Raw genomic sequence first — 27,336 nt, forward strand, 5'->3', positions numbered from 1 at the left:
GTGTCTGGGCTGCTATGGAAAAAGACAACATCATTCATATGGTACCATCTATCACTTCATGCAGGAGGAAGAGTACTGAGATAGAAAGAGGGATGCAGCTCCTGTGCAGATGTGTATAAGCTGGAGTAATTTCCGCTTAACAAAGGAAAAAAAATCCTGAGGAAATACTGTATAAGTCTAAGAAGTTACTTGAGGGCAGATTGCTACAAAGAAAAGTGCTAGTCTTTATGTAGGACCTACTTCTAAATGGATCCATGTCAAGGCCATAGTTTAAAAACTGATGGTGAATAAAAGAAAACAAACATGAGAAAAATGTAAGATTTATCATATAGTGAGGATCTGAGAGGCAAAACCTGCCCTTGTCCCCTTCTTAAGGGGAGTTAAGAGTATTTTTAATAAAATGAATAGGAAGATTTTAAAAAAAGAGAGTTTTGTTATCTTAGTTGTTGGACTTAACATACAGATTAGAAATAATATGACTGAATTGAAAAACTTGAAAAAATCAAGATGACAGTTGCATTTTTGTCTTTTGGTCTATATCTGTGATTTATTTCAAAATAAAGAGGACCAAAAGGTTTTCCTGGATGTTGCTAAGGACCTGAGATATGTTTCTTTCTCCCATATACCCCCTCTCTAAAGCTATGAAGTGCTGTACATTCATACTCTGGAACACATGAAAGGTCAAACTTAAATCTTTGTCTGGCTCTCCCAGCAGTAGAGCCTGCAGTAATTGTGCTCATTTTCATGGTAATAAAAATGGCACCAATATTCCAGCCCCAAAAGACTCAAAAGTAGGTGCCCTTGTCATCCTTCTCCAACCCTCTCAACCTGGTTGCTAGCAGAGGGGTGCCAGATAAGACTTTTAGCCAGCTCCCAAGCTGACAGCCACAGAGAAGGGACGTGCTGCATGTCCTGAGGGAAGGCCAGCCACAGGCAGCATGTGGCTGAGCATGGTGGCTCTGCTCCACCTGTCCTGGAGCTTGGGTCCACTCCGTGAGCAGCTGGGAATGGTTGTGCACCATCAACAGCCTCCAGAGTCAGCAAAGCCAAGAGCCTCATCCCCTTCTAATAACTGAAACAAAGGCTTCCAAAATGGAGAAAAAGCTCTCAGCCATGTATTCAATATGCCATATAACATGGTGGTGGGCTGAAATGAACAACAAATAATTAAAACATTTTATGATGCAGAATAACAGTCCATCAGAGTGCTTGTGGTTGATTCTGCTTTGGTAAGTTGGAGAATTAGCACTGGAAAAAAAAAAGTAAATGGGCTTTCATATGGTGACACAGAGATGCTTTAGTGAAATACTGATCAAAACATCACTAAATTAAAAAGACAAAGTGTGATGTTTTATTTTACAAAAACATTTTTCCCAAAGAGTGCTTTAATACGTTTGTGTCAGCACCTTTAGTCTTCACCTTGTACTTCAAAGATACTAAGATGTGCCAGCGCAATTAATTTTTGCTGGAGATTAGACCAATACAAGATGAAAAACAATTTTAAGATGCAGAATTTTTAAAGCATGTGATTTTCTGCAGAAGTGGTGTGCTAAAAAGAAAATTCAGAACAATTTTGAAACTTCTGGGATTAAGGTCACCCCTTACATACTGAACAGCAATGCAAATTAGGATGGATGCTGATGGAGTTTACAGCTATTTAAGAATTTTCTGATTCCTGAGCATGACTCTAAGTACATTTTAAGACATTCAATGAACATGCTTAAAATTAATAATGTGTTTAGCAGCTTTCTGAAGAAAAGACTAAATGTTCTCAAAATATTTTTAAGGCCTAAATAAAAATGGAAGTCCTATTATTATTTACTTATCTGTCTTGCACCTAAAAAATCTGTGTGTCTCACATTTAGGCTCATGCTAAATTTCACATAGGTAAGACTAAATGAGATTATTTTCACACAGTTCATAAAGCTAGAAAAGTTAAAATAAAGGAATGTAGATCCTGACCTGAGATATTAAATAGTATAATACCATTACAGGAAAAAATGAATCTAATGACCTGGAGACAGAAGCAAATTATGAGGATATAGCGCATCATAGACATCAGTTGCTCTGTACTAATGACTTATGTGTATATCCACCTATAAATGTGATTCTTTTCAGAGATGCAAAATTCTTTGAACACTTTTGAAGCCTCAAATACTTCAAACTAAATAAAATCCTGCAAGCCTTTGCAGCACTCCTTCTTGCTTATCTTAAAACTGTTCTTTATGTTGTCTCACATATGAAAAATACCATTTAAAAATCAGTAACAAGGGAAACTGGACAATTATCACTTAAGTGATAATTATTAAGTATCCTTAATACTTTGTTGTACAGTGTTTTCCCATTGGATGTCTACCTTAAGACCATTTCTTCTAGACAACTTTCCTGAACATGCTTATGAAAACTGAAAAGTAAATGTCAAAGCTTGTTCAAATGACTGTCCAAGTTTAGTCCAGGACAGAGTTATTTTTTTTACAGTAGCTAGGTGTGGTGGTGTGTGCCTGTGCTCCCAGCTACTGAGCCCCCTGGATTGGATTGCTTGAGCCCAGGATCTGTGGGCTGCTGTGTGCTCTGCTGAGTGGGCTGGCCATGACCCAAATGTTGTTGAATACCATTTTAAATCATTGCCAGGGGTGGGGGAAAAGGACTTTTTCTCTGGTTTCTGGAAGAAAGACATTCCTATTCCAGCTGGGAAAAAGCATGGCGTGGCATGGCGTGGCGTGGTGTGGTGTGGAAAAGCTGGTTGGTATTGGTCATGGGCTTTCCGTGTAAATATTTTTTTTGTCCTTTTATTATTGATATTTTTGCTGTTGTTTTTTTTAAAATCTGATTGCTGTTTCCAATACATTCTTCTTATCTCAAACTGCAATTTTCACCCCTTTGTGCCTCCAATTCTCAACTTTATCCCCAGAGTGGGAAGGTGGAAGGAAAGGGGTGGGAGTGAGACAGCAGAATCTCATTTGGGTGAGTCTCAGAGGGCACTAAATTTGGAGTGTCATTGCTAAACCATGAAAATGACCATATAACACATCTCTTTCTACACTAAATTTGCTGTCTTGTCAAAGAAGGAAATTATATTGCTTCAGCATAATATTCTCTTTATTTTTTAACCAATTTATTAATTTGGTCTGGATAAATTGATTACTAATAATGTGTTCTAGTACATTTCTTAGAATCAAAGCTAGTCTGACCTAATAATTTGCTGGATCTCTTCTTAAAAATGGATATAACACCTTCCCATACCCACTGTTTCTTTACCTTACAAGACCTCCATACATTTTAGAAAGAATCACTAATATTCCACACACAAATTTCAGCTAGTCCTTTGAACAGACTACAGTGAATGTTACCAGATCAGTTCTATCAAATTCACTCAGTCAAACACTGGTTAGCCAAATTTTTACAGCATACCCTCTGGTAAAAACTGATTTTCTTTAGTAGCTGGTCCCCAATTTTGATGAAGTTAAAGAAGCCTTTTCTGTATCATCTACTATCTGCTTTTTTCCCTCCTAACTAAAAATCCAAGGATGTTACTCTAATGACTATCTTTTTTTTACCTCTTATACTGTTATGTGCTTTAGCCTTTCTGACATCCCGTAGGATGACTCTGCTCTTCTTTTCTACCTTCAGTCATGGGGTTTTGATTACACATTTTTGTACAATTCCTTTTCAATTTTTAGAATGTTGGAGAAAGTTGTTGCTGTCGTATTATTCCTTTGTTTGATATTTTCTGCTTCAGGAGAATTTTCTACCTTAAGCACAGTCAGTGCAAGATTTCCTGCACTTCTTTTGTCCCTCAAATTTCTTTCCAAGAATCTTTCTACTTACCAGATCTCTGAGCTCATTTAATTCCATCCTTTCTGAAATCCATTATCCACTTTCTACTTACAGTCCTTCCTTTTAACAGTGACTATTTTGTGACAACTAAATTTTTAACCAGTGACTCTCTTAGTGCAAATCAAATCTAATGTAACCACTTCCCTCTAAACTGTCTCAGTCTTGTGGGTGAATCCTGGCCAGCAGCTGAGCACCCACATAATCACTGTCTCACTCCCCTACCATTGTCCCCTATTGGGATGAAGGAGAGATCGGAAGTTAAAAAGCCTCATGGATTGAGATATTTGCAGTATAATAGGGGAAGGGAGAAGGGAACAAAATTCCAAATGATGCAAAGGCAATTACTTTTCACCTCCCATAAGCAGTCTGAGCAATCTCCAAGCATCAGCTGCTTTGGAAGAAAAACCTTTTCAATTTTTATTTCTGACTCTTTGGCAGACTATCTCCCTGGCCAGGTTGGGACAGCTGTCTCAGATACATTTTTTCATAACTTCTTGCCCACACAAAACCTATTAATTACAAAAGCAGAATAGGAAAATGAGAAAACTGTGAGGCTGTGCAAACACTGTTCAGCATCAGTCAAAACATTGGTGTGTTTAAATAACAAATCCAAAACACATATAAGATCCTATGAAGAATGTTACTTCCATCTCAGTCAGGTCCAGTTACAGTGTTCTGAAATAAAGTGTGCTTATTAGCTATTGATCTTCTCACATATTAGGTTAAGTGATATTGAGATCATAAAAGTTCCTTGTTATCATACAGTCATAGAATGGCTTGGGTTGGAAGGGGCCATACCATAGAATAATGGAGTGGGTTGGAAGGAACCTTAAAGGTCATCTAGTTACAACCACCCCACCATGGGCAGGGATGCCATCCACCTGGTAAGATTGCTCAGGACCCCATACAACCTGGCCCTGAATATTTACAGTGGGACACCCACGACTACCCTGGGCAATCTGTTCCAGTCCCTCACTATCCTCCAAGTGTAGAATTTCTTCCTAACATCTAATTTAAATCCCTTCTTTTTAAGTTGAAAATTGTTCTCCTTTATCCTACCACTATCTGCCCATGTTAAAAGGTGTTCTATTTTATAAGCCCTCTGTTAGTCCTTTCTTGTGCTCAGTACTTCAGAGCAGGACACAGTACTGCAGGTGGGGTCATGCAAGGTCAGAGCAGAAAGGGAGAATTAAGATGAAGAGCAAAATGGAAGGATTCTCTTAGTTGCTCATAAAAGCCTCACGATCTAGAGAAATAGTTTGCACTACTTCCATGAAAGGACAATCTAAGATTAATTTTTCCTCTTTAAAATTCCTTTAGAACTTTCCACAGGTTTCTCTTGTCCCTATTTTTTTGTAGAACAAGTATTTGTGAGAAAGCCTTCAAAAGCTCAGAGGTGGAAATATATATAAATGTCAGAAATCACAGAACATCTTTCAAAATCTTTTGAAATACTGGCACAGGGACAGAGTAGACCAAGGTTACCAGGAACACCTACAGAGTTTAGGAACTTGCAGTTGAGAGTAATTATGAAACAGGGATTCTCTTCTCCAAAAATAATATTTCTATCACTTCAGCTAAGGGCAGCTATATGATAAAACTTCAAATTTCTTCTATATAACATGTAGGCTCAGACCTAAAATGATTCTGGTACAGAAACACTCTCGTAGCACTCTGGTACAGCATTTTACTTAGCTACTGTAGAAATCAGCCCTAATTCCCTCCAAGGATCTGGAGCATAAATTCTGTAGTACTTTTATGAGAAGTGTGGTTTATTGAGTATAAATACATGCGTGCATGGTAGCCCTAACAATCTGTAAAATCTAAACGTAATTGATTTTAGAAAAAAACTGGATGTTTCCTCAAGTTTGTAAAAGCTCTGTGAAAGAAGGCACATGGGAAAAGGAGAAAAACAGTATCAATGCCCTCCTGAACTGAGGAAGAAGTCCAGTTTTGTCAGAACTTGGTTCTCACCCTTCACAGAAAAATCCATGAGAAACTAATTTTGTTGCTCTGAAGTTGTTAGTTATTTCACTGATCATTGCCAATATAAAAATTAGAAAAAATGAGGCCATGGCCAAGTACTGAATCATAAAGACTAAAAGTTGAAATAACACTCAATTAAGAAAAATAAAAATATTGGTAGTATAATTATGAATGGGAGCATTAATAAGTACTTAGATTTCATTATAATTTTGGTAAACCTTGCACAGTGCCATTGGTAGGTAGATACATTTTGGGTTACTATAATTTTTCTGATAAAAATTATATTGGGGTAAGTTAAATTGAAATCTCACTTACCTGTAAAGTGCTGAAAGTGGCCGCTTGTTGCCGGGTTTTGGTCTGTATGGTTTTGGTTCTCCTGCCATGTTGATATCTGAAAGCAAAAATTTGATATCAGTAAGTCAAACATCTGGAAGTTGGCCAAGGCATTCTCAAGTCACTGAAAATGAATAACAGGGAGTGAAAATGGACAACATACCTAAAACACCTGTCTAGTTTTTACCTCTTCTGAATTGATGCCATAAAATTTTTTGAAAGAAATTTACTGTAATGCATGAGGATTTTAGGCAAAATACCAGTTATTATTTTACAGAGAGAAATGGCATTTTTTAAACACACAGGTTTCCACTTGGTGAAGACAATTATGTATTTCTAATACAGAAGATTTGGATGGTAACTTAGATAGTGAAATAAACTATGATCTCAAGTCAAATTCTGTTGAGAACTGCAATTGTTCTGAAGTTCCCCTTTAGGAAATAAAGAAATGCACACTGATCTTTAACTGCTACTTCATCATCCACTCAGAAAGTAGCTCTTCAAGAACAAATAAGAGTATTTATTTTCCACCCCAAATGAATCACTCTTGGAGAATGAGAAAATCTGGGTTTGCAAATGTTTTCTCTTAAGCAGATACTTAATCTTCTCAACAAGATCAGAAATCTTGTGAACACTTTGAAAGTTCACTTATATTCTACCTGCAAATTTATGTTTGATATATAAAAGAAAGTCAAGCTAATATAGATATGTTTGATATGTATATATACACACATATATATAGCTTCTATACACATTATTCTTGATCTCAAATTTCTCTCTTCATTTGAATCACACTCAGAGACATACCAAAGATAGATGTCTGTCATTTATGATTGCTAGAATAGTTATATATGGAGAAAGAAGCATAGACCCTTCTATGGAAAATACCTCCTGGAAGGTGCCTCCTTAGGAAGCTGTCTGTATAATAAAAAAATCTATATTACAATTGATTGAATGTTGCAAAGTCGACATTACAATTAATTACATGGATAAAGAGAAACTTCTCTTTAGGAAACAAATTTCATGCTATTTGAGGGATGCTGAAGCTAAATCTCTTCACAGCTTCAATAATATAAAAAAAAGAGTAATAGTCAACAAATTCATCAGCATTATTTCAGTGTAAAATTGCTGTGACAGAACAACATATCCCATTAAATGTAGAATCAAGTGGTGGTCAAGACTCAAGAAAACACATGTTCTTAGTAAAGTCTATTTTAACCTGAAACTGAGTGTAGTGGAAGGAGAAGTAGAAAGATAAGGTGTAGGAGTAGGAATAAACATTGTCCAGTGCAGTGATACTAAAGTGTCAAACATTTTTGTTTATTATTCTTGACCCCAAAAGGTGCAGTAAAAGCTCAAGACTTATTATCAATACTTCTTTTTCACACAAAATTAATAAAAAGCTCCCAATCTGACCTTTTTTAACAATCAGGATTATTGAAAATATATGCCTCAGACTTCTTTTTGACAGAAAATATTTTCCAATGAAAATTTCATACTTCAAATATTTAAAAGAATTGAAAAAATTTTTACATTTATTTTCAATATTTTGAGTTCAGTCAACATTTATTTAAAATTATACAAGGATGTGATATAAAAAGTTTTTATATAGAACTATATAAAATAAAATACTTAAGTAACATTTTCCTTATATAAATTATTTTAGTATTAAATCTGACTGCAGTTTCTTCTTCATTACTATTAAATCATAATTTTTACTAAAATAATAATTTTATTGTCCCATCTAACTCTCTGAAATTGGAGGAACATTTGTACACAGTTTTAATGCCTCCTTGAAATGCTTTCCTTCCCTTAATTTTAGCAAGTGCTTTATTAAATATGTATTATTTTTGTCTTCCATTTTTGATATAAGATGCTCTTATTTCAAGACATATAAATTCTACAATGTTGAATCAACAAAATAAACACCAAACATTTCTGAAAGCTACCGAGGAATTTTGATAGCTCTGTTGCATTTCCATTGGCTCCTGGAAACAACAGAATTGGAAAAAAAAAATTTATCCTGTGACCTTTGTGATAATTAGACCTTTTAAATTATTTTATATGTCCACTTAAGGCCATTGACTGGGTTGCCTTTCACCATCTCCTACTACAAGTTGAATAGATTTTAAGGAAAAAAAAATAGAATTATAATCTGCTGTTGGGAAATAACTGAGGCTGTGATATCCTGTTCACAATACCATAATTTTCACATATTTTTCATCTCTCATCTGCTACTGTTTCAGAGCTACATCTTAGACCTTCTTTTTAAACCCTTAGTTATAGGTTTCAAAAACTTTATAATATTCTCCTGGGACAGATCAATACTATCTTGATGACTGTTCTTAAACATCATTTGCAGCTCTGTAAGAGCCACTTTTAAAAAAGGTGAGTAGAGTAAAGGCTGAGGGCTGTTAGCTATGTGTTCTCTTTATTTCAATCAAAAATGTCAGAAAGGTGACACCGTAAGAGGCGCAGTGGCAAAGCTGATCAGAATTAGTTAAGATTCCCTCACATTTAAATAAATCTCTAAACAGTGAACTACTTTGCACAGATAGTAATAGCCCAAAATTCTCTTTGGCACAGGAAATAGTTCATAGAAAAGCTGTGCACATGGGGCTTTTCTGTTAATATGGAAGTGATTGAATAGCTCTGTAACTCCCTAACCACTTTGTAGCAAGTTAAGAATGGATGTAGGAAATGCTTTGAAAAGTTAGAACAGATTTTCACCCCATTATTTTTTCAGCACTATCTCTTCCAGCCTCAATTTTCTAACTAAGATTAGAAGTGAACTTGTCAACATTTCACAAGATAGATTATTTCTATCCCAACTGGAAATCTTGTGAGATAAGTTGTTCTCTTCCTTCATCCATCATTGGTTTCACAGCAGACATTTACATCTACTAGATCATAAACTCTGTGTCAAATAAATTTGCTGTCAGCAGCACAGAGATTTACCTGTGCTAATGATTCCACCCCAAGGAATGCAGAAACATATCACTCCTTATGCTGTCAAATTAGCTGCTGCATTTGTACATGAATATGTACCAGATAACTTCTCGAGGGACACAGACATTCACATTTTTTCTGGATGGAAGGCATGGATTTGATGAATTGGCACCTGGTGGATAAAGAAATGGCTCATGGTCACACTCAAAAATGTATTAAATGGGTAGATTTTCTGGTGAAGACCACTGTGGCGTTCCTTGGGGACCAGTACTGGGACTGGTACAATTTAACATCTTTCTTGGAAACACAGACAGTGGCATTGGGTGCACCCTCAGTAGGTTTGCCAATGACACCAAACTGTGTGGACACTGGAGGCAGGGGATGCCATCTGGAGAGACCTTAATAGGCGTGAGAAGTGGACCTGTGTAAACCTTATGAAGTTCAACGAAGCCAAGTTCAAGATCCTGCACCTGGGTCTGAGCAGCCTCAAGCACTAATACACTCTGGGGAGAGAATAGATTGAGAACAGGATTTGGAGGTGAAGATGAGAAGCTTGATGTGACCTGGTAATATGTGTTTGCTGCCCAGAAAGCCAACTGAAACCTGGGCTGCATCAAAAGCAGTGTGGCCATCAGGGCAAGTGAGGGGATTCTGCCTCTCTGCTCTGCTCTCAGAGTATTGTGCCCAGCTCTGGGGTTCCCAGCATAAGCATGTGAGCCTTTTTAGGAAGCCTAGGGGAGGGCCACCAAGCTGATCAGAGGGATAGAGCACCTCCCCTATGAAGACAGGCTGAGAGAGTTGGGGTTGTTCAGCCTGGAGAAGAAAAGGCTTCAGAGTGACCTTTTAGAAGCTTTCTAATACCTGCAGAGAGCCTACAGGAAAACTGAAGAGTGGCTTTTTACAGGGACATGGTATGATGGGGCAAGGTATAATGGCTTCAAACCGAGACAAGGTTTAGATTAGACATTGGGAAGAAATTCTTTGCTGTGAGGGTGATGAAACAATGCAACAGGTTGCCCAGGGAATATGTGGATGCCTCTGCAAGTGTTCAAGGCCAGGTAGGAGGGGGCTCTGAGCAACCTGGTCTGGTGCAAGGTGTCCCTGCTCATGGCAGGGAGGTTTGAACTAGATGGTCTTAAGAGGTCCATTCCAACCCAAACCATTCTATGAATCTATGATTGCATAATTCTAAGTGGGAATGGAGCAGCCCAGGGACTCACATTATTTTCTCTGCTCATATACTAGAAATGTTTCCTTTGATATCAATACCAAGATAAATTCACCACTGAAATTCAAAATACTAAGGAAACATTATGAATACAAAAGTGAATATGCAGAAAACAACACATTGTAATGCATCACGTAATTATATGCTTTCAGAATCAAATGAAATTACTTTCTTTATCAAAAGAAGTAATTTTTTACTTCTATACTTTCCTGTTATCATGGCAGAGCTTTGTCAAAGAATGAGATTTAGATTTCATTCAAGGTTGTTTGAAGCCAGCAGAATAGATCTGATTTTGAGCATGGTATTTTTATTTGTAACTTGTCCAGTGAAAGAGAACAGATCCACTTGCCTATAATTAGTACCTGTAATTTAATATTAAGAATGTGATGTCTGAGTGTGGGCTCCATGTTGGAAAGACTGGAAACCAAAACCTGGAACTAGGAAAATTCCAAGTACCTTTAAAGCTCAAAAGCTGATTTCCAAAGACATGTTTCATCAGGTCTTCTTCAACATATTCTTATGAATGGTTGCAGAAATGGAGACATTCCTTGAATAAATCTACACTTATTTGACTTAAATTTTGGATAAAAAAGTGTATTGTTGTGTATCATTAGACCAGCTGTGCTTCAGACCAACACTTAATGGAAGAGACAGTAATTTAAATTAGGATATAAAAAGAATTCACACAGTGAATGTACAATCTATATGCAGAGGGAGGTATTGATAGAAAGAGATCTGGAGGCATTTTCTCTTCTTTCAGATGACAAAAAGTATATGGGATAGAAGAGAAAGACCAAGAGACAGATGCAATTTAGAGAAAGCCTGTGGCCATATGGTTTATAACATAACTGTACACCAGCAAAGCTGAGCCTAATCTATCTTTCTTTTATAATCTTCCATCTACTGGTCTTCTAAATTTCCCTGCTACCTGCTAAAAATTTTTTAATGAAGTCATATGACATTTATTTATATCATAAACTTACTTTTTTCATTATATGTTCCCTTGACTACATGCCATCTCCTTTTCCCCCATCTCTAGCTTGTTCAAAAAGCAGAGAGGCGAGGAAAGCTCACTGTTCTCTTCCATTATGTGCCCAAATTGTACTGCTGTAAAGACGAAACTTTCCAGAAAATTGAACACAAGCTCAAATTAATTCTCAAGGCTAGTAAAATATTAAATGGAGTTCTGGGTCATACCTTTTCCTTTTCTATAATGGTATTAAAAATTCTTGTGGGGCTCTCAGTATTTGGATTTCTCTTAGCATTGAAATAATTGGAAGCCTTTTTTTGTACAAAGATGACAGCTATTGTTAATGCTTCATACAGAAAGAGCTTCTTGTTGAATAGTATATGAAATTGCTTTGTTCAACCATTTCTTCTTTCATTAAATACTGCTAAAATGAAATGAGGCTATAGGATTGTATAAGCTATCATTCTTAAATCCATTCAGTAGCAAAAGTGTCAGGAGTTCTCTTGCAGGAAATTTTTTCTGTTCCCCAGGGAATTGGGTTGGTGTGAGGACAGGCGACAGCTAAAAGGGGAAATCCTGTCCTGTCAGTATGCCTGTCACACATCATTCCTTCAGAGCCCTGGAAACAGCAGTCTTTCAGCTACAGAATGGATGTCAATGTAATTCACAGCTGAGGTGGAGCATTGGTCTGCCTTGGTTTTTGTCTGTTTGCTGCCATCCCTGCACCTCCCACTCCAAGTAACACCACAGTCTGGGCCAAACTTCCTGGCCCTATTGGTTGTGCCATCAACAGTGATCCATGTCCATGCCGAGAGAGAGGCCTCACTTCTGCCAGGGGAGGGGAAGGGGAGAATGGTTATTTGTCCCCTCTGACTGACTGTCCATGGACTCCACTGCAATTGAAGAATCTGTGGCCAAGACCATACAAACTGCTTCTCTTCTGGTGCTCGAATCTCTGCAGAGGAATTACTGTGATGTGGCAGGAGTCACCCTGGTGTACTAGGCTGCAGGGGAGGGAACACCACAGAGAATATGGCATGCCTTGTGAAGGGATTCCTATGGGAAGGAGAGCAGCCCTGCTGCTGGCAATCCTCACGCTCCTCCTCATCAGAAAAGGGCTTGTGCATTCCTCTACAGGAAGTTCCACACTTGCAGATGCAAGAGAATCAGATTCAGCTTCAAGGGGACTATGTGGCCACTTACCTGCAGACCAGCTCCATAAGAGCTGTGGGTGTTTGGGTTTTAGCTGTGGAAACACAGCCTGGTTTGTGCCATGGCAGCCATGAAGCTGACTGTCACATGTGTTTCACCTCACAAGAGCCAAGCTATAGATTCAGGAAAGTATAGTCTTCCTGTAAGAAGACCTTTTTAATTTAATCAGGCCTGCAGCCTCTGCTTCTCACTCAGAGAACAAGATTTCGATGTACCAGGCAGTTGTTTAACCCATGGACTAATAAATTACGTACATGTAGAAGATTAATGTTGCCATGAGGGTAAAAGAGAGCAATGGAAAAGTAAATAAGGAACTTTCTACTATCTTCAGGAAAAAAGAAATAGTTTTAATGTAGGCTTAGCCAGCAAGAAAATGAACCAACAAAAAAAAGTTCAAGCAGGGACTCTCATATGCTTGCAGTCCCTGCTTGAAATTCTACCTTCTCACTGGTGTTGTTTATGGGAAACAGAACTGGTCCTTGATTTACTCCTTTTTTTTTTTCTTTTTTCCAGACAGTTTGGAATGGAAGGATTACCTTTGCTTTCACTTGATCACAGTAAAGATGCTGCTTACAAATAAAAAAACAGAGCATCTGTCTTCTTTCAGATCAAGCACAATCATTACAAGGCAGCAGCCAACAAATTCTCTGCTGCTTTTCTCTGGTAACAAAAGATAGTTACTACCATGAGACTCAGACAAAGCTTCATGTTGACTAGATGTCTGAGTTTCTCAGCACTGCAATTAGCCCCCAGCGGAAACATTAAACAGTGTAGTGGGGATAGAGTATGAAAGTCCCTCATCTACTTCTTTCAGATTGCAATATGATTTATTCTAGGGAAAATGCCCAGAACCTTGGTAATTTTCAGCTTGTCCTCAGACTACATTTTTTCTCTCTCTCTTGTAATACTTGGCTACTTTCTCTGCCCCACGGCCCTTCATCTGACTCTCTTACTGATGTTAACTTCATGCTCCTAGCAATGGTTTTTCATGACAATTGAAATCTGTAGTTACAAAAGAGTTCAAAATCCCTATTACCCCAGTCCTTTTGTCTTATTATTACTCCTGCAGATTGTCAACATTATTAACTCAAAATGAAGATATTTTTTTCCTAAAATAACCATCACAATAACAATATTTTGTAAAAAGTTACCAACATTATCTGCACTTGTTAACCATATTTCTTGAACATTAAAACAAATTTGCTTACATGTGAAGTGCATTTTCTCATAATCTTACAAAGTGAATAAAGTCAAAGTTCTCTGGGCATCACAAGTAGAGAGGCTTCCAGAGAAATACTTTGGAGAATGGCAATGCACATGCCATTCTGCATGTTGCAGCCTGGGGCCTTTCCTGGTTTGGGCAGGAGGTTTCAGCAGCCCCAGGGCCAGAAAGCAGAGGCAGTAGGTGATGGTTTGGGGCAGCAAACAGTGGATACCTTCAAAGTGCTGTTAGGTGTGAGGGCAGTGTGTCTCTCTGAAAAGCTGGTTGTGATTGGCGTTAGTCATCACTGAGGGGTAGGTGTATCTGACACCCTGAGCTTTGCTGTCACAACCTTTAAGTTGAGATCTGACCTTGAGGGTATTCCCACAGGCTAGAGGCTTTCATCCAGTCTCACCACAGATCAGAGAGGAATCATGCTGTGTATCAGGGAAGCTGCTGGGGGAGATAAAAATGGACATCTCCAGCCCCAAAAGAACTTCCACCACTTTCCAATAATATTCCTCTCCAAAACATGTTTGATTTTACCCTCATTCTCTGATCAGAAATCTTTCCTCTAATCTTCTCTGTTCTTGGCTTCTCAGATGATCAAAGATGCAGGCTTTCCCATTGGTCCCACATCACTTGAAAAAACCCATTGCCCCAAAACAATTACTCTCAACTAATTTCAGCTGTTCAATTTTAATTTCTATATATTCTCCTTCTGCTCATGGTTCTCACATTCCAGGTTTTGTGGATTTAGAGATTTGTAGAGGAGGATCTTTTCAAGCTCCAGGTTTACTGTGGAATTGCATAGAACGTCTTCTAGCATTTTTTTTGAGATACTGTAGTATTTTCAGTGTCAGCTTTATGAAAACTGTGCCCCATATTATAGACTCATAGAATTATAGAATAATGTGTGTTGGAAAGGAGCTTTAAACATCAAGTAGTCCAACTCTCCTGCCATGGGAAAGGATATCTTTCACTCAATTGGGTGGCTCAAAATCTTGTCCAAGCTAGCCTTGAACACTCCCAGTAGTGGGACATCCACAGCCTCTCTGGGCAACCTGTGCAGTGCTTCACCACCATCATTGAAAAAAAATTCTTTATATCCAATATATCACATAATACGGTCCTGAAAGGTTTTGTCTTTGTACCACAAACATTGTAAATCATATGATGGACAGCTACAGAATTAGCTCATATCTTATAATGGAAAAAATATAAATTTTACCTTAATGCTACTATAGTTTCAATATTATAAAATAATATAACAGTGGCATAAAGAAAAATGGTCTCACTAACTCACTAGCATAAAGCCTTTAAATGCCATGGCTGTGTTGAATGAAATGGCATCAGAAGTGGAGATAATTCCATTGAAATTTGGCATATGGAATGAAATTTTATTGTGGAGGTGATATGCAAAAAAAAAGTTATGCCAATTCCAACATTTCCTTAAGAGCAATGTTTAGGTTCTAACCATGTTCTAACTGTCTTGCATTGGCAGCTTTTGAAGTTGCCCAGTGGATTCTATTTGGCACCCAGACCGCAAAAACATAGAAGTCTATTGCAAAAGCAAGGCATTTAAAAACTGCAAGTACCAAAAATATTCAAAATTAATGATATGCACTGTTGTTTCATTTGTATCTCTGTGGCATTCCTGCAAGGAAAACAGAAGAGTTGATAGGAATAGAGAAAATGTTATATCTTGTCAGATTGGTAGTTGATATACTGTAATTTTCCGCCTTCAGCAGCCCCAGGTGCTTTGGAAGGAGACACAAGAACCACAAACTAGGCAGAAATAAGATTATTTTCCCTCCATTCTCTTATCATCTCAGCATGATTCGCCTCCTAAAATGCTTAGCAGTTTAGGATAACTATATGTCCTAAAGCATGATGTTTTATTTTCCCATACTGATTTTGCCAGTACCTAACTGTTAGGAGCTGGAACCAGAAATCACTACAATTTCAAACAGCCTTGTGGACTACATAAATGTCCTATTACTCTGTTCTCGCTGATATAACATATAGGTACATTTTTTAATGAAAAAAATCTTTCTCAACAAAAAGTGAGCTTTGTTTTGGCCTTATAATCCCCCTACATTTCACCACCTCAAACCCTTTTTCAACCACTATTCATTTCCCTCATCAGTAATAACAAAAATCACAAAAGTGATGTCAGAAGCTCTTTCTTGAAATATAAAACATCATCCTTCTCCATGGAATTTATTGGACTTCTGGTGTTTACTTTTGTATTTCTACATTTGGGTTTGCATGCAAATGTACTTTACATGCTGCTTCAGAGGTTCTCACAAATGGTTTAAGGTAGTCATACTACCATCAACCACATAAATTTGCATATATAAAGAATCAATAACAGGAGGAAATGTAATAGCTTACTAAAAAACCTTTTATGAAATAAAATAATTATTTTGAACCTCATTAAATCAAGTCTCAATATCAAAAGTATTACTAAAAGGGCTGCATGTCATATTTCAGTTGAATTTTAAAGAAGAAAAGGTATAATTACCATGAATATTAGTACACAGTGCTAGTGAAGTTTTCATTGAACATTTACTACCTCTTATGTTAATTGGGTTCATGTTCTATACTTCCAAGTAACATTTTCTGTCTAAGACAGTTTTGCCATAAAACTGTCTATTTTTTTTGCCCACAAAGCAGATATGAAATTTGGCTCAGAAATCATAGGAACCAAGAACTCTGAGTTGATTCTCCTCAGAAATCTGTGGGACCATGAGACTTCCAATTTTTTCTTCATAATGTGATTATTTTGAGAAAACTACACATAAACACACATCACAAATGTTTGTAACAAGGCTTTGGAAACTAATCTTTACTGCATTTGGGATAAGAAATACATAAGGCTAGACAAGATAGTGAACACAAGCTGGACGTTCACTTCCCCAGAGGCATTTTGGACTTATATCAGATTCCCATAAGGAGTTCAGAATCCTTACTTGCATTGGGTCTCATTGTAAGCCATAGCATTTCTTTTGCAACTTCATCATGAAGTTAAAACAGGCACAACCCTCACCTCCAATCAAATTTTTAGCCATATTACAAACCCCTACTCAAAGTTCCTGCATTTTCCTTTTTTCTTATATATTTGTGTGTGTATACTTGTATGTGAAAACATTTTCAATAGAAGCATGTATTTTTTCATCTGGAAAATTTTGTCAAGTTTTGCATAGCACCTTTAGCACACAGTTTCTGAAAACAGAAGATCACAAAGGAACACTAAGGGATATTGAATCCCTGAATCTAGAAATAAATTATTGTGTTGAAGTGGTTGCTGGAACAAAAATCTGAAATTCTTATCTAGCATTATTGCTGAAGGAAGGTGCCAAGGATCTGTCTTAAATCTCAGATCTCAGTACCTACAGCTTTTAGATGGTTAAATTATTTGTTTGTCTGTTTTTGTTTTGTTTTTTTTTCCTATTCTACGCAGTAAGAAACTGTGTTGGCTGTTCAAATGAAACAACTCTCCAATATCACCTGGAAATATTAATTTTCTGGACATGCTGCATAAACCACTAATATCATGCTTGCCATTTAAAATGAGGAAAGGAGTACAAGGAGAGATGAAAGATGCAGGATTTTTAAAGCTTTAGCATTGCTATTTTAATTCATTTTAAGTATAAATAAGATCCCAGAATATTATATTGCAACAAACAGAATGGCCAGAGGAAAACAATGGGCTGAATGATCCCTCTGAATACAAATGAATGTGATTCAACATAATGCTTCTGCATATTGTCTGCTAATCTCTTGCTTCCTCTTGTTCTCCTTATCAGACACTGCTGTTAACATCATGACTTTTTATTTTTTTTTAACTTTCAAGCAGAGCCAAAGATACAACTAAACCATTAAAAATATTTATGTTGCTCTGATATATATATTGATCCAACAGCCTACAACCAGCTGTGCTAACCTGAGCTCTGATGTAATCTCAACCTTACAACTTTTTCATGTTGCTAGACACTACTTATGAATCTTAAAAGAATTTAGAATTCCATACTTAACAATATTTTTTACCTGTTTTCCAAGCAATTAGGTCAGAATGGAAAAACAGTGCTGATACAAGAGAGGATGCAACTTTTGAAGAGAGCTTAAGCTCTTAGTGTTAGTGTAAGCTTCCCTCGTCTGTGATAAAATCAGGTTTAGGTCAGTATTGTTGTTTTTCACTGTTCAACTGTATATTTTATAATAATCTGAACACTAAGTATTTTTTTTTTGTATGTTTGTTTTTGTTTTTAACTTACTGACTTGGAATCAGTAAACTCCAGTAAGAAAGAAGGTTTTCACCTTTCACATTTGCCTCTTGCTCATCCATGTGGTCACTGTCAACTCAAGCTGCTTTATTTTAGGGAAAAGGAAAATGTGCATCCAGCAATAAAGCCTCCCAGGGATTCAGGATACTGTGGCCTGTAATGGACATGTAATCCCAAAAGTGACAATGGGAAATTCCAATGGACTGTGTGGAATGATGTTTGCACCTGTATCTATGGAAATATGCTATATAGAGCATGGCTGTGTTTGAGCACGTGGAGCTGTGTTATCTGCACAGTCCAGTCAGTCTGGTCCTAGCAACAGCTGCCTCTCCATCCTCAGCTCATCTCCTCTTATACAGTGATCCACAAAGACATAATGTTGGGAAACAATAAATTGCAGCACATTTCTTCATTCATTGCTTCATTTTATGCTGCTCTCTCGAGTATTGAGTTGCCACCATAAAGGCTCCAGGATCAATGGAATATGAACTCTTTAATGACAACTAACATTTTTTTTGATCATGCTCTTTATTTTGGTGTTATCCCTCAAAAGCCTTTTTTGTTTCCCCACACTTTAATGAGTTCAAAAGGCTGAGCTTATTAGGAAAAAAATCATGAACCAGAATATGGAAACGCTTCTTAGCTTCAGCTCATACAAGAGAATTGGGCAAAGATCAAGTATCAGTTACCCACCAGAAAGCTAGTGCCCACTTCAAGGTATCCCCAAGTTGTGATGTGTGAGGGATGCAATACAGCTTGGAGTATATTTGTGTTTTCTTACAGTTTTCATTTAAGTTGGTCTGGAAATCGAGTCTGTTCTAACTCCTGTTTGCAGTAAGTAACAGAGAAAGGTCCATATTTGCTTTACTTACATTCAAATAATTAGTTCAATATTTGACACCTCTCCTAAATTAAAACAGTGCCCAAACCTACTTCATTTAAGAGATCACAGGTCCTCAAATCCTGTTCAAATATTGAAAGTCTGTAAATCCCCCATTCCAAGGTGTGTAAAATAAACATGCCAAAAGAAAAATTGCTATCTGGCTATACTTTCTAAATTAAAATCTCTGTTTTTTTTTTCTCTGACACATGCACAGTTTGGGGAGGTGAGTTATACTGCTGTGTTATGAAGGTCTGTCCCCAAAGGAAGACAAAACTCATTTGCAGATAACAGTGGCTCAGTTTTAGGTTCAGCGAGTTTTTCAGGATATGCTACCCCTGGTGACAAATGCTGTAGCGGTTTAGGACACATGCTCATAAGGACAGTCTTGATGGAGGGTGCACAGCACATTTTTGTCTGCTAGGATACCAACCAAAAGTGAAGTGGCATTGCTGCCATGCCAGAACAATGAGTGAGGGCAGGCGTGGTGGGGATTAGCCCTGTCACTGACACAGGCTTCAGCTGCCAGCCAGGGACACAGCCTGCTGCAGAGTACATGGGGAACAGGAGGGCAAGTGAAATAAGAGCATCCCATTAAGAATATAAATATTCCACTCAGGCCTGATAATTTTCATAAACTGGGTACATCCTGCTTTACTTCTGCCTTTCTCCATGCCTCTGGGTGCTTCTCAAGCAGCTCACATACGATTCTGTGAAAAAATTTCTGGCATGTGTGACAGAGTATCACAGCAGCGTGGCTGCAGAAATTATCTAGGCTGGCACAGGCGTCCCCTAGGACTCTGAGGATGAAACTGAGGTCTTGATTTTCACAGAAGAGTATAACAAAGTTTTATGGTGCGTGCATGCAATCTTGCATTCACAAATACCTGAGTGTATTTTTCATGCATTATCAAGAGAGCTAACTGCTAGAGCATTTGCATATGGAAAGCCTCCCACTTGTGCAGACTACCAGGTTCCAAGTTTTTCTAATCGAGGAAAGGTTCTAGCTATCACAAGAATTAAATTTTATTTAATTCTTTTTAAAATTAAAGAAATAGTAAAAAAGGAATCAGGGTACAAAAAAGCAGAAGACAATGGAAAAGCAACCATGTTAGAGGTGTAAATATGCTTAACGTACCACTGTAAGTTAAACATTAATATTTTAAATTTTATATCTGCATTTGGGAAAATTTGTCAGCTTTACAGAATGCAGTCTCTGCAGAATAGTGTGGGGGATTTTACTGCTGTTTGCTTTTGCTGGTCTACTAAAAGTATGAACCTCTATTCTGATATAGGATGGTATTGGAAGAGAGATGAATCACAAATCTTTTGCTCATGTAGTCACTTCTGTAATTCAGTGATTGACATCACAGCAGTGAAAGGAATTTGTTCAAAGGTCAGATACAATTTTCATTTACATGTCTTAGAAAGTACACCTCAGCACGAAATTTTAAAGTTTAATATTAGTTAAATATACAGTATTTTTTATAAAATACGAAAATATTTTTTCTACTTTTACTAGGTATATTTATTTGCTTGCTCAATATACTACTCAATAAATTATCTCAGTGTTTCATAAAAAAAAGCACACAAGAAACTTTCAGTGTTTAATCGCTGTACTCTCAACAGAGGTAGGAAGTTAAAGATCCACAGTTCTGTCAAACATGCAACAGGGAAGACATTGACATGCTAACTAGTGGGTAGCATAGCCCAAAATTGAGTTTTGGAAAAACATTCTTTCAGTCATAAATCTGGGTATCAATTTATATGCCAGTATTAGGAAAACCCCAACAAAACAACAAGGAATAAAACAGAACTACAGAACTACTTGTATTTTGAGAAGGGCACAGTTTTTATTTACTTTCAAAATTCATCTCTTTCTCCCCTTCTTTCTACTACAGACATACCTGCAGATGTCAGCACCCTTTATTTTCTTTTTATTTCCCAAGAACAGGACTCATTGTATGCAGTCATCCTGAAAAATGGATCTCTTCTCTTAGTGAGCTGCATAAATGCTAAGCTTTCATGAAGGCAATCCACATTGTGAAGACTGAACATGTTTGACAGGCTGCCCTGGAAATAGTTGTATCCATGACTGTCAGAAACAAGGTCATATTGGGCCACGAGATTACATATTTATTGTGCCACCTTGAAGCACATGGAGCCTCCTTGTCATGCTTGGGACTCCACCTTTTGTGCCCCACATCCCCTTTGGCACACAGACACGGGAACTACATGGACCCCTGGCAGCCCCACCCAGGAGCCACCCATCCCTTGGGCTCCCAGACACTCCCATGGCTGGTGTCTGCCTCATCCCACAGAAACACGTGTTGGCACAGTGGCAGTGGCACACTGGGGAAGTGACAGTGTGTCCACAAAGCCAGAAACATTTCATACAGGTGTCTCCAATGCTAACTGAAGTATTGACTTATTGACGTTGTCACTGCATGGCAGGGTTCAGTAGAGAACCCAGCAAATCAACAGCAGCAGCAGCTTCCTTTTACTGACATGGCCACACCTGAGCTGTAATCCCAAACCAAGAGATGAAACAATAAACTGTTTTAAAATATAACACCAAAGCTACAACTAGGTTGCAGCTTTGTCAAAACTAAAAATACTTTTAGCAGTGCAATAGTTTCTATTTGCCCCAATGATTTCACATGCTGAGCAATGAAAAACAAAGATGTATGATTTAATTTGTCAGGTATGCACATTTCTGTACTGATTACTCCAAAAGACAAATTTCCAAGCCATTAAAAAACAATTACTCCCTCTACAAAACTCATCCCCCACAATTCCATCTTTTCCTTTATTCTCTCCTATATCTCTCCACATGAAAGTGAAAAAAAAATAATTGGCAAAAATTTAAATATTTCAAGTAAAATTGATTCCTGTGCCCATTGTTGTATGATAACACAGATGTAGTCAACAACAGAGTGTGAAAGACTCAAGGTGACTTTTGTCCCTTTTGTGTATCTGCAGTGAGCTTGTGCTACCATGTGGGGGCTGGATAATAAAATTCTATGTAGGGAAAAAGATGACTGACCAAAGGTGCTGTACTAGTTCAACTTGCAGTCCACAGCTGGAGTAAGAAGGACATAAATGGAGTTGCTCCTGCTCTCCATTTCTAAACCTCATGGCACTACCCTTCAGACACTTCAGATTTCTGGAATATGTGAAAAGTGTCATATGGCTTTATTCCTACAAAAATGTCCAAGCACTTGACTATATTCACATGTTTTGGCTTTTGGATTTAAGTTCTCCCACAGTAATTGGGCCTATTACCTGCCCTCCTTTCTTTCTTGCTAGCTTGCTTGCTTTCTTGCTTTCATTTTAACTAACTCCAGTGAGATGAAATGGATTATTGCAGTTATTTGAATTCGATTTTTTTAAAAATTATGATTGAACCAGTAATATATTTTAGGAAAAAAGTCAAATCTGTAAACACTTTGGAAAGAAATTGGGCATTTAAATAAGGGCTTTAATAACTAACACTAACATTTTATACAGTATCTTTAAATTTTTCATAGAGATATAATTTCTTGGAGCTGCATTTTGTGCTCTGCCATTTTAACTAGGGCATAAAGTAAAGGTTTGTTAACTTTCTTCTGTGAAAGTACTGAAAAAAAGCTCTCTGCAGTTCAAGAATCTTAACCTATGACATACATATAAGTCTTCCTGACATTTTGAAAAAGATTTGAAACAAGATAATAAACTAAAAGCCTTGTGAGCAGGTGATTAAAAAGGAAAAGTAGGGAACCACTAGCTTACTCTTTCCTTTCTAATCATGAGGCTGTTGCTGACAGCAGTTATTTTCCTCAACTTAACACCACTAAATTCCCTCCTGAACATACTTTCACTTCATCTCTAACCTTAGTTAGTAATTGTTAGCATGGTGACCAAAAAAAAGGAGAGTCTTCCCAAATGGCACCCTGAAAGCAATAAAAATACCAAATTATAGGTGTGCATTTGAGAAATCACAGATATTAAAACTGTAAAAGCTGAAGAGAAAATCCATTTGGCATAGGAAGCGTGGGCAGTGGAGCATGTCATTTAGTTATACTAGAAACAGAATTAGTTCAAAAGAAGAGAACTGGTTCTTCATTTATTCCTAACATCTAAAGTGCTTGTACCTGTGAAATTGAAATTTAACTAAGAGAGTTTTGCTGTTCCTTGCTTTTATCAAGTTTAGAGATTTATTCTTGTGTTAATACTTCTGCTTAAAGAAACAGCAATCAACTAAAGGATGACTATGTGTAAGGTTGTAAAACTGACATAGAATTTAGGATATTATTACTTTAACTACCAAGAAACAGGGAAAACACCCAAAATTTTGACAGCGATCTAAAGGCCATGATGGAGGTGGGAAGAGACAGAGACACTCAAGAGAAAGAGGCATTTAAAATGCAAACTAATCCACTCTATTGTATACACAAGCTAATAAATGTGACAAAAATTGCCTTGTCTCACCTGATCTAACATATCATGTTTTACATGAGCATAAAAATATTCTTTATGTGCTTTGTATATCTGTGGTCTTTCCAATTAAAGAAATTTGTGAATACTCTGCTAAATCAGGAAATAAAAGGAATTATACCCATACACTCCAATGATTACTCCTTTTTGCCATCTCAACAGCAAAATAGTGTATCAAGAAGAAAGAAAAGTAGAATGAGTTATCATATATACTCTAGAAACTCCATAAAGGTAAACAAGAAAGAGCTGTTAGCAATCACAGATAATGAGAAGTTCCACAGGAACAAAGACAGGAATAAAATAGAAATATTTTTATTATTGAGCTGTATCCAACTGCTCTAGTAAAGGAACTATGAATAGCCAACCCAGCACCATGTTGTCATAAATTACTTCAGCAAATTAGATACACAAAAAGGTTTTAATTTGTCAAGTGTTAAAACATGGATTTTGCAGCTTAGTGGTCAGCGATACACTGCATTTGACTAGTGTCACTTTTTTTGCCTTTTCACGCTCTGGCTCTGCACCCAGCCCTGTCAGTCCCACTCACATCATGCTCAGGCTGAGCTCTGGGCAGGTTCCTCCTGACTGCATGGGTGCCCCCTATGCTATGACTTAGCATATTTACCAGTTGATCTTTTTAGTATCTTGCAAGATAAAGCCACTGACATGAAAAAAAACCCAAACATGGCTTATGTTCTCATAAGACAAATGTCAGGGATTTTGTATTGCCCTGTAATTTTCTGACAATAAATGAATAATTATTTATAGCAATCTTGAACATGTTTCTACTGAAGATACTGAGATTTCAAAATAGTTGCATACATACATTTAAAATTTGCATATTTTACTTTGTGCATAACAATAATGGTGTTTAAATCATTATCTGGATCTTGTTTATATTTTTTCAATTTTGCTCTAAAAATGTTTACATGTGAGTTAATTTTCTCATGCTTAGCAACTGATGTGCATATTTCACGAGCTATGAGTGCAGCAGTATTATATCCATCTCTGATTCTTATTCAATATAAAGAAAACAAAGTTGATGTAGGAAGATAACGTCCCTTGTCTCTCTAAAAGCAGGTTTTTCAGGGTGAACACTCACCTTCACATATCAACAATAAACTCATCAGCAAAGTACATAAAATTTGGACTAAGTGCTCTGTCTGTATTAAAGACTTTATCCAGTGAATTCTCTTTTGTAATTATTGCTTGCATATTCAAGTGCTCCCCATTAACAGCAGCAATTAATGACAGGGTATAAATATCATGTTTGGATTAAAAAGCACATTAAAAAACATAATAGCTGGGTATTCAGGATAATCCAAAACTAGCTATAGTGATGGCAGAAGTTGTAATGTAGGCAGAATTCAGCCTTTAAGCCATTGTTTTGAAGAAAGCTCTTGTTGCTACTGTAGTTCAGCTGCACTTGTTCACAAAAGGCAAAAATTGAAAGAAATTTTTTATTAAAAATACAAGCTTGTTATGCTTATATGCTAAAAATATACTGCAAACCTTTAAGAATCACTTAACCTGTTCCTGTTTTCTTCAGTAATTCCATTTGCAGAGAACATCATAAAAGTAAATTTCAGTATTTTTTTTTTATTTTTCTAATTCAATGTTAAAAAATAAATAAAATGTAGTAAGAATTCATCGTAGTTGCAAAAGAATGTTCCTGAGAAAAAGCAGAATCAATATACTGGATGAAATGTTGACTGGGAGAAATTTCTCCCAGCATGTGAAAGTATTCTATTGATAGATTCTGCCCTCAGGACAACTTGATTTTGTAAAGTTATTGTAACTGGAAAGGATGGCAAAAATTGGCAGTAGCAGCACTTTCTTTTAAATAAAACAACTTGAAGAAAGCCACATCACAGTTAATTTCTTAGTCAAATCTGTTTATATCTGATTTAAAATTTCTAGCATGGTAATTAATTAAAAATGTTGCACTTTTATCTTTCAACAAAACAAAAATCAAAACAACAAATGTTGTTATGGAAAGTGGGATATGTGCCTTCTGGACATAGAAATAACAATTGTACAGCACAGAGAGGAAAAAGCCTTTGCACAGTTTAATTCCCACACTGGTGGCAAATTGTATCACTAATGTAATTATGGTGTTATTTCCTAGCAATTTGGATCTGTTGGTAGGATTAAATAAGCCAGAGGGACCTTCTGGGGCCATCAACACAGCACTGACTAAAGGCAGGGCTCACTGGAAGAGGAAAGGTGTGGGATACATGTGAGCCTCTGCCAACTTCCAGCTGGGAACTGAGAGCAACACTTCCCCCTCTGCCTCCTGAGTTGTGGAGTGATGCATAGGGCTTGCTTTCTCATCCTTCTCTTTCCTCTTATACATTTCTAATACTTCCTAATAGTGTAATGAGGTTCTCAAAGGAGGAATCAGATAGTCTTCCAAACCCAAGGACAGATGCATAGAGAATTCCTTGCCTCTGCTGCTACACCTCTGATTAAATTCACAGCTGACCCAGATCACCTGTCAGTAAACATTGGAGAGCTGGTAAACACTTTTCTCCTGACATGGAAGCTCCTTTACCTCAAATGAACTCTCCATAGAAGCTGTCAACTTGCCCCAGAAAAAACTTCTGTTCTTAGAGTTACAGTGGAACTCCAGACAAGGAGAATGTTGGTTCAGAAGGAGCATATCTGCTTGGAGATCTAATAGAGGATTTTTTTCTTATGTATGGGGTGTGTTTATCACAGGCAGCTATGGGAAAAATTGCATTAGCCTGGAAGCACATGGCCACAATAAACACCTTCTGTGGGGATTCTGATGATAAATACTGGCAGCACATATCTGCTACAATAGGACTATCTGCTTAAGCCTTAGCTAGCAATCAGCTTAGTTCTGACACAGGAGGATTAATCCATTCACAGGATTTTGTACCAGCCAGTGTGATGAGAAATGGCACAAACTGGAAAAGAAATCAGCCACAAAACATGGACATATATAGCTATATGAAGCTTCACTCATTTAAAGATGTATAAAAAAACCCAAAACATTTCTAATCTTATTTTGAATTAACAAAACCCATAAATTTTGCTTTTAAAATAATCTACAAATGCATACAAATCTTTGTAAGTCTGGAAAAAAGTTTTAATGATCTTCTGGTTTTTCTCTAACTTCATTTGCATCTAACCTCTGAGGTGCCAGTTTGTTGAGCAGCCTTGTTGCTGTCCAGTTTAGTACTGCACACAGGCTGAGAATTGGGATTGTTCAGCCTGGAAAATAGATGGCTTAGGGGTGATCTAATTGTGGCCTTCCAGTATCTGAAAGGAGCCTGGCAAGAAGACTGGAGAGGGATTTTTTATAAGGGCCTGTAGTGATGGCACAAGGTATAATAGCTTCAAACTGAAAGACAGTAAGTTTAGATCAGATATTAGGAAGAAATTTCTTGCTGTGAGGCACTGGAACAAGATGTCCAGGAAAGTTGTGGATGCCCCATCTCTGCAAGTGTTCAAGGTCAGGTAGGATGGAGCTCTGAGCAACCTGGTCTAGTGGAAGGTGTCCCTGCCCATGGCAGGGGTTTGGAACTAGATCATCTTTAATGTCCTTTCTAACCCAAACCATTCTATAATTCTGTAATTTCAGGGTACAGACACAAAAGCTGAAGAGATTTCATGCTTAATAATTATAAAAAGGAATTTAAATTTTTTGAACAAACAAATTTCTTCAGTGCACATGAGCAAAAGTGGGATCTGGCTAAGGCCTCATTACATTTAGTTTTGAGTAAAACATGCATCAAGCTAATTACTCCTCCACAGAGGAACATATCAAGCTTATTAATGTCTTCTACTCTTTGCTTTCCTGACTAGAATGAATCCATGATCAAATTAAGCTTCTTTGTGACAAATAAATTTCTACAGCTGTGGGAATGAGACAGGTGTGACTGGCATGAATTCTTGGTTAGTCTTTTGTCATGGATGTGGAGACTCATTTTTTATTTAAGGACTTTG

General features: G+C 37.2%; 1 protein-coding gene across 6 annotated transcripts in view; it reads right to left on the reverse strand.

Moving 5' to 3' along the window:
- Window positions 1–27,336, reverse strand: part of RALYL (RALY RNA binding protein like) — a 358,154-nt gene that overhangs the window by 59,004 nt on the left and 271,814 nt on the right. For all 6 annotated transcript variants that reach the window (XM_088055205.1, XM_088055194.1, XM_088055199.1 and 3 more), the window contains one exon: window positions 6,139–6,214. In XM_088055205.1, coding sequence (XP_087911331.1) covers window positions 6,139–6,214 — 76 coding nt within the window. The remainder of the gene's footprint in view (window positions 1–6,138; window positions 6,215–27,336) is intronic.

This window comes from Pseudopodoces humilis, chromosome 1 (genome assembly GCF_049639895.1).
Source record: "Pseudopodoces humilis isolate 2021_Gansu_Grassland_sample_001 chromosome 1, ASM4963989v1, whole genome shotgun sequence".
NCBI classification, from domain to species: domain Eukaryota; kingdom Metazoa; phylum Chordata; class Aves; order Passeriformes; family Paridae; genus Pseudopodoces; species Pseudopodoces humilis.